This window comes from Cynara cardunculus (assembly GCF_001531365.2).
Source record: "Cynara cardunculus var. scolymus isolate 2C chromosome LG 2, CcrdV1, whole genome shotgun sequence".
Lineage (NCBI taxonomy): Eukaryota > Viridiplantae > Streptophyta > Magnoliopsida > Asterales > Asteraceae > Cynara > Cynara cardunculus.
Window position 1 is genome coordinate 7,296,351 of NC_037529.1, and position 8,496 is coordinate 7,304,846.

The following is an 8,496-nucleotide window of genomic DNA, read 5'->3' on the forward strand; positions in this document are numbered from 1 at the left end:
GTTAGTATTTGAACCAAGCTATATATATATATATATATATATATATATATATATATATATATTAGAACCTGATGATGATGCTCCAGAAATGTTTGGATTTGAGACATAATATATAGATTATTCTCTTCAATTATCTAGCTAACGGTTTTTATGTCAAATAATTGCTATTAGAGTATCACATGACTTAGACTTTTATTTTCCTATTTTAAAACCTTTTTTCTGTTGTTTTCTTTTTAAAATGCTTCAAATATCATTTTTTTATTTTTATTACAAAAATATACTTTTAAATTACTTTTTATTAAAACACAGTCTTTTAAAAAATTTAGTATGACACTAGTTCAAAAAAATTAGTAAATAGAAAAAATACAAATTCTGTTAGCATCTAATAGGACCTAAAAAGAATTTCATAAGAATCCAAACATGTATTAATTAATTATCTTGAAAAAGAAAATACTTAAATAATTAATTGATCATTCATTTTATAGTATTGCTTATTGTTTGCAAGTTTTTTTATTAAGTACTCAAAGTCTAAAATTACTTGCCTAAAAGACCTTGATACATTTTTTATCATTCATGTCTCACTCACTCTTTTGATTATTCCATCGGCATGAAGAATTTTTGTCATTATGAAACTCAACTTTTTGAAAAAAAAAATTACGACCATATGAGATAATCCAACCTATATCTATATTTAGGATTTCAAAACTACCCTTATTTTTCATACATTGTTGACTCCTTGTTACTTAATATTGAGTGCATGAGTTTAAGTACTCTCCAATCTCTAAAACAAGAGTAAGATCCCAAGCTCTAACCAACATAGGCTTCTGACTCTAAGATTGATGTTCCAAAAAATTCAGTTTTCTAACAAACGGTGATGAAAAACATTAACATGAGTTGAGATGGAAACTCAACTGATTTATATTGATTCACACAAGTATTACTCTGAATAGTCAACATTCTAACTGCAAATGACGTTGATCTAAATATTAAAATTATGCCATAGATGTTTTTTGACGGTGAAACAGATTGATGATGTTGAATCACGCCTAGGTTTTAAATTCAGGATGAGTGGATGACCATGGAGATGTGTACGACTCGTGTCGTGTCTGTATACCAAACACACCCTAATGCTGACAGCATGACTCTCTTCAACCTAACTCACCCACAGACATCAGATACCCCCATTTCCAAGAAACTAAAACAAGAATCTGGGTTTAGAATAGAAGACCAGAATCCTATAAACCGAAACATCGAAAACCAACATAATGAATCAAGAATGCAGCAAGAAACGCATTGGGGACGTTATAAGAAAACTGTTTAAATAGCATGCCATAATACGTGAAACCAACCGATAGCGCAACTCTGCCTAGAAACATCAAACACTCTGCGATATGGGCAACATTTTTGTACAGTCACAAAACTACCTCACCTTTTCCTTTCTTCCATCATCTTTACACCCTTCTCATCATCATCATATCATTATACTGCCTCTGCACCAGCATCAGGAGTCATCGTCCCCCAAGCTTTCTCAGATTCTTATAACAACTATGTATAAACCTTAAAAAGCTACAGAATGTACAGTTCTCAAGTACAAGCAAACTTTATTTGCAAATTGGCCCCTAACCAGCCACTAGACAACGACAGACAGAGAGACAGGAAAAAGGGTAGCTCAAACTAGCCTTTGTTAGCTGTACAACTTCGTTTCCTATGGCTCCTCCTATGCAGCATGTACCGATTGCGCAGCAATTCTCCTTTCTGCAACCATCAAATGCAGATTGTATGAAAAACCACCCGTCATAATCTCAAAGATTCAAATGCCATTTTGAAACGTCTAACAAAAATCACAATATTTTCAATTCAAGCAAGTGTTCCTGTGACAAGATACCTATTTTGGATCCATTGTCCAAAAACGAAAAGTCTGCAACTTCAATGGGTAGAGGAAGTAATTGGTACAGCTAAAGAAGAAAGGGTGTTGTTTTAAGAACGTGAAAGTGTGCACCAATTTTGAATCAAGAAGTACTTTGTTTAACAATGAACACTAGGCACAGAACTATAAACATGCAGAGAAAGGGAAGAAGTGAATGCATACCCCCAGCAGCAACAAGTTTCTCTACACGAGCGACAATATGTTTTCCGTAAGTGTATTTCTTAAGTGCATTCAAATGAACCTTAATCCGCGACAATATGTGCTCACGTTCTTGATCACTACAAGTCTCGAGTACTTTTTGCACAACGTAATTTGCAAACTGATCTTTCATCATTGCCTGAATAAAAAGACAACCAAATATTATGCATAAATCATAAACGTAAGATATCAAAAAAAGCATTCCTTCTTGTGGCATCCACGGCGTCCTTTTTCTATGTTAGCAAGAATCAACAAACTCAAATTCACAAATAGAATCACAAAGAAATGTCAGTAGTACCAAGCATCTCATTCACAAGAATAAAAAAAAGCATTCCTTCTTTGTGATTTGGTTTTGCTTAATTTTGTGGAGAGAGGGGAGAAACCTGAAGAGGCTCGTTTTCATCAGTAGTACCAAGCATCTCATTCACAAGGAGTTGGCGTTCACTAGCATCGCCAAAAGTCAAACATTTTTCAACCACATTGGATGCAAACTTCTGTTGACTCATCTGAACAATCTTCCCGGCCAACTCTTGAATTATTATAGAACGTTCATTTGGCTTTCCATGTTCCAACACATGCTGCTCAAAAAAACCGACCAAAAATAAGCATCAGCCCAACAAAGAAACGTCAAGATATAAGCAAATAAGATAGTGAAACAGAGTCCAAACCTGAACAACATAATTTCCATACTGATCTTGTGCTAGCATGCTTACACAGGCAAGGATTTCATCCATCACCTTGCTTTGTGTTTCTGGATCCTCGCAATGCTCGAGCACCCTCTGCAACACAAAAAAATACCAAAACTAAATCAATATCCAAAATACCACTCAATATCTTGTAATGTTTACTGATTGACACAAAGGTGATTTTGGATTGAAATTGTGTCAAAAATCAATATGTCGTATTAATCTTGGACAGGGGAGTAGCAAAGATGCAAGATATAAGGCAAGCAAAATTACCAACCTGTATAACACGACAGCCATATGGGTGGGTAGAAAGGGTCACAACTTGATCAAAGAAAGTTGTGATGATAAACTGAATATGCTCTTCGGGGACACATTCAATACACTTCTGAATAACGTGGTTCCCATTTTGATCACGAACACATCGCATGATATGACCGTCCAGCTCTTCCACCATCTTGATCTTTTGGTCCATGTCAACAACTTCAATTGCCTAAACAATCAAAAGTGTAAAACACATATCAACTATTTGACTTCAACCTGTTATTTCTGAACCAATAAAAATAATTTCTTTTTTATAGAATTCTGAAAATAAAACCTTGCCGGGCACATTTTAACCATGTTGCCAAACAGAAATCAGACACTACAACAATTGTTAACGGACCCCAAAATGAAAGGAATGAGTACAATGCTCATGCTAAAGATAAAGAAAAACTGCAATGGATCAGAATATACCTTGTTATGGACTCAAAATGACGAAGGGAAGAATCATAAGGCTCATATTATTACCTTCTGGATAACTCGGCAACCATACATTTGAAGGCTAAGTGTCAAAACATGGCCCAGTAGCTTTCCAGCCAATTCTCTTCTCTGGGCAGGCATTCCATGCTCAAAGAACTGGAATAGGAACAGTCTATCAAAAAACACTTCAAAGTTTCCAAAGAGTACAGAATTTAATTCTTGTAGTCGTAATAAAAGATAAGTATTTCACAACACCTTCTGAATCACATAGTTTCCGAAGACATCAGTCATCAAAGTAAGAGCCTGAGGAAAGATCTCCTGGAAAACCATGTTTTTGTCCTCAGCAGTCGCAGTTTCGAGTTTCTGTTGAATGAAACGGCTACCATACTGGTCCGCACTGATAACCATAAATGAATTTTAATCAGAGATGCAAAATTTCATGGAAAAAAGATACGAAAAATGTCATTTTTATATCCACGTGCCTGAACTCAACAACGTGACCAGTGATTTCAGAAAGCTCAAAGCACTTAGTTTTATTACTCTTAAACTCTTCTAGCAAAGAGGATGCAAAACTATTATCTCCGCCATCCAGATGCCAATGTCCCATCACACCACTGCCGCCACCTAAATTTCTCATTTGAGGAGAGAATCGTGTGTTGAGTTCACCGAGCCTGATTGGGCTGCCTGGTCCCCCAGGAGAGTTGGGAAGCGGGCTTGCTAATGGGCTACCAGGATACGACAAGCCCACTCCAAATGCAGGGTTCCCATAATAACCATGGTGGTGAGGACTAGCAGATGCACCTACATATTGCACGCCACCGTATTGTGACTTTTGTGGTGACAATAAAGTTCCAAGATATGCTTTTTGAAGCAAGTCAGTGTATGAATTTCCCAAATAGTTGTTCCGGTCAATTGTCGGATCGTTGAGGGCAGCAACTTGGGCGGCAGCCGCTGCATATTCAGTTGACCTTAAGTACTGGAGATACATGGGGTCCATAAAAGATGCTTGGAGTGCATTTCCGGCCATTTGGTTCCCCAACCTCCTCATGTTTTGTGATTCCAAAGTGAACCTTGATTCCATTCCAGGGTACGCCATGGCAGAAGCCGCTGCAGCATTTTCAAAAAGTGGCGGCAGATTCAAGTTGCCATGTTGACCGGACATCATTTGTGGTGAATTGATGGAGTACCCACTTGAACCATTGTTCAAATATGAACTTCCACCACCATCAATCTGCTGATAGTGAGATTGAAAGTTACTAGAAGATCCATCAAAGTGCAAGTTATTCTTATTGTTTTTCTGATTCCGTGGCATATTCAGAAGAAAAGCATTCTGATCATCCGCATTTTTGTCAAACTGAGATAAATTCGACTCTTCGATGGCCTCATTTGACAAATTCATGCCAGACAACGCAGTCACCAAATCAGTTGGATCTTTTGGGTGAGAAGAGGCTCCATTAAATAGGCTCGGACTGTTGGGATTTCTCCTCTCTGAAGGGTTAAGCCGCCCACCTCCGATAGGAGTAGGAATGGGACTAGGGACCCTAGCAATGTGTTGTGGGTCAGGGGTCGTGCTTCTTGATAAAGAAGCACCTAAAGCTGCAGCATAAGAATATGATGTTGGTGGACCCTTTACGTTATGCTGCAGCTGTGCCAGCTCAGCATCAGCAGGACCTAAGGTTTCATCGTTGTTTTCAAAAGCAGTACGGCTTGCTGGTCGAGAAGGGTGTCCAGAAGGTGGAGTTGAACGACTCAAATCATCCTGCAAAAATGCTACACTTTCAGTTCACCACATTTGACATCATAACATGCATACCAAGTTGGGATATTTCCATTACTACATCTTAGGATCAATAATCACCCAGCACTATAATAACTGCAAGAATTTAAAAATATCTAACATTCATATAAATTTCAAGATAATGAACAGAAACACTTAAAAAGATGGTAAATTTTAATAATAATGCAACAATTTTGGTATGAACTCCCAAATATAATGCATAATGGCCATTAGTTCAAGCTATTCCATTCAGCCTTCCGTTTCCTCCTTTCTTTATGCCGAATGCAATCTTGTATCATCCAAACAACAATCTCAAAAGAGAAAGCAAGATAGGAATTTATCCATGCAGTTTTTGTTAGAATGTACACAAAGATTTCTAGATAACAGCAAAAATGATTCAAGAAAGAGACCAAACGATATTATGATGTAGTTAATTCATTAAAAACAATTGCTTGGCATCTGCAGTAACGAGTGAAACAAGTTTCGGGATTTCAGCTGCTATGTTGCAGATATAACTCTTTTGGCCTCTATCTGGTGTTCCAACAACCTTATGCCTATTACACCTGCTTTCCAGCCTAAACACGAAGTGACTTAATTAGTTTCCACTAACTTATGGTGAGTTAATTGCTCAACAAGCATAGACGTGTAGCTTCTTCTAGCAAAAAGATGAACCAATCAGACCAAACAATTACCTTCTTTCACAATTACTTCAACAATCTCAACTTATAAAGTTTGAATTGGCTAAACCCTAAACGAATTGCATCGACAATCATCATCATAAAACTCAAACAACTAACATAATCCTCATCCGACAACATTAATCAACAGTTCTACACATTGTACAAGTTCAATATCACGAGTACACAAAATCAAAGATCATGTTATGTGATATACATAAAAGAAATGAAACGAAATATGCAGAAAAAATCACCTGGAAAATCTCAGCAAGGCTCTTCTGTTTACTACCTAAACCTAAACCAGGCAAACCGATCAATCCATCACCACCCCACTCAGCTGAAACTTTTGCTTTCTCCACCTCAAAATTCTCACTCTCCTGTTTCTTTGAGTTGAAACCAGGCGGCATAGAAAAAAGCGACACACCACCACTGCCACCACCACCACCACCACCACCACCATCAGTCCTGTTTGGTTTCCTCCTATCTCCAATACCTCCCAGGCCAGACCCTCCACTGCCCTGCAACCTTTGGGTAAACCGCCAATCCTCTTTCGACAACAGTGGTGGTGGCAACCTAGGGTTTAGATTCACATTTGAATAATAGTAAGACAAGTAAGCAGGGTCAGCCCTAAGTTCCTCCTCAGACATGAAACCGTTGCCACCGGCAAACTCAGAGAAAGCCAAACCGTTGTTTTGCCCATTATAATTATTATATAAACCACCAACTGCACTCAATGAACCCTCTACAGTAGGTGGAGCTGAGCCACTCCTATACATGTTTAGCTCCTTCTCACGATCATCTGCTTCACGCCTCTGTTCGCGAAGCAACAATCCTATCTCCTTCTCCAATTCATCCCCAAAAGAACCCTCACCGCCACCACTTACCATTGGTCTCCTACCCAATTCAGATAACATCTTCACGGATGAAATTATGCGTTCACCACAAATAACACTATAAAAAAAGATAGAAAATTATACCCAGAAAACCAAAATCATCGGCATAATTAAAACCCAGAGGTATACGCACGGAAATTTGTCGGCTTAAGCAATAAAATTCAATCTTTGATCACTCACGCACCACAAACCCTAAAAACCCTAAAAAGAAAACTAAAATCAACAAACTTCAATATAACTTAAACACCTAAAGGCTAAGAATCAGCTCGTAAAACCCATAAAGATCGAAACTTCGATCAATAGATACAAGCTCACGGGCTTCATAACCTGAAGAACAAATTTCTCGATGATCAAACAACAAAGACAAATAAAAAACAAAAAGGAACAATTTTTGGCAACATGTTTTAACTGGTTTTCACATTGGATTGCAAAAACAGCAACTTTAAAGAAAAGGGTTGCCAAAAAAACAGGAAATAAGGGGAGAATGAAGACCGATGGTGTCTGTTTGAGTTAACATGTATGAAGAAAACTGAGAGCTGAGAGTGAAAGAGATCGATCCGGCGGCGAATTGGTTCTTACAAAGAACCCTTTTAGGGTTTTGTTTTCAACTACTCCCTGCTATGAAGAGATTAAATACAGTAACTTGGGTGATTTTCTTTTTCCTTTTCTTTTAAATACATTTTCCTATAATAGAATTTTGATTTTTGGATCTTTAGGCTTTAGCTGTGTCTGGGTCTGGGCTATAATTCGTTTGAACAAAGTGATAAAATTCAGCAAGTGAATGAATCAAATGTTGGCAGGGGGCTTGATTGACCAACTCAACATGTCTTTTAATCAATGGATAAGAGAGCATCCCTACCCTTCTTCTAACTTTCATGCTCAATTTTTTTTTTATTGTTTCATCTTCGGACTTATATTATAAGTACTTATATGCAGTGATGGATCCAGAAAATTAATGGAGTGGGAGCATATTGGATGAGACTTGGGGAAGGCAAGCATATGGTCATATGGGACTAATGGGAAACCATGTAATACGAGGATAAAAATAGAAAATTTAAGTTAATCAACAAACGTTTTTGGTCTTTAACTTGGGGCATTTCCCTCCGGTCTTTAAGGGATAGATCTGCCCCTGTTTATATGCATATACTTCTATCAAAGATGGTTTCATATATACCGATACATACTTCTGATCTTATATACATTTAAACTAATTTTACTGGTAATACAGGTACGATAGACAACGATCTTTTGATAAAAAGATCGTAATAATTGTTGATGTAGAATATTTTATGTTAAAGATACATTGATATTTTTATGATCGTTTTTAAGAAATGACTTTATAATTCCATCAACGAGTTTAATTTATATTATGTTATGAGAACTCATATTTAATTTGACAAAACTTTTGTCGCATGTTCATTAGCCTATATGTGATACAAACCAGGGATGCAATATTCTTTTGTTTGATATATATTTAATAGTATTTATATATGACAAATGGTGCTAATATATACTGATATAGTGTTTTGGATTTTGATAATACATTTAAAACTAGAAAATAATATTGAAAGAGAAAGCATAAAGACACTGTGAATAGAAA

The 8,496-nt window shown here is 36.9% G+C and overlaps 1 protein-coding gene across 1 annotated transcript; it reads right to left on the reverse strand.

The window, feature by feature from the left end:
* Positions 1-1,209: 1,209 nt before the first annotated feature.
* Positions 1,210-7,589, reverse strand: LOC112506527 (pumilio homolog 2-like). Its single transcript, XM_025110641.1, has 9 exons — positions 6,258-7,589; positions 4,032-5,308; positions 3,805-3,946; positions 3,598-3,705; positions 3,089-3,301; positions 2,794-2,904; positions 2,509-2,703; positions 2,090-2,264; positions 1,210-1,755 (listed from the first exon to the last, which is right to left on the reverse strand). The coding sequence occupies exons 1-9, from the start codon at positions 6,915-6,917 to the stop codon at positions 1,718-1,720; spliced, it is 2,919 nt and encodes a 972-aa protein (XP_024966409.1). The 5' UTR covers positions 6,918-7,589; the 3' UTR covers positions 1,210-1,717.
* Between the last annotated feature and the right edge of the window lie 907 nt (positions 7,590-8,496).

Bases quoted from the DNA above. Each gene is read 5' to 3' on its own strand.
- LOC112506527 (XM_025110641.1), bottom strand. From the start codon at position 6,917: ATGTTATCTGAATTGGGTAGGAGACCAATGGTAAGTGGTGGCGGTGAG. The intron at 5,309-6,257 runs GTGATTTTTTCT...GCATTTTTGCAG, and splicing joins GCCTTGCTGAGATTTTCCAG to GATGATTTGAGTCGTTCAAC. The intron at 1,756-2,089 runs GTATGCATTCAC...TGATGGTTGCAG, and splicing joins GAAACTTGTTGCTGCTGGGG to AAAGGAGAATTGCTGCGCAA.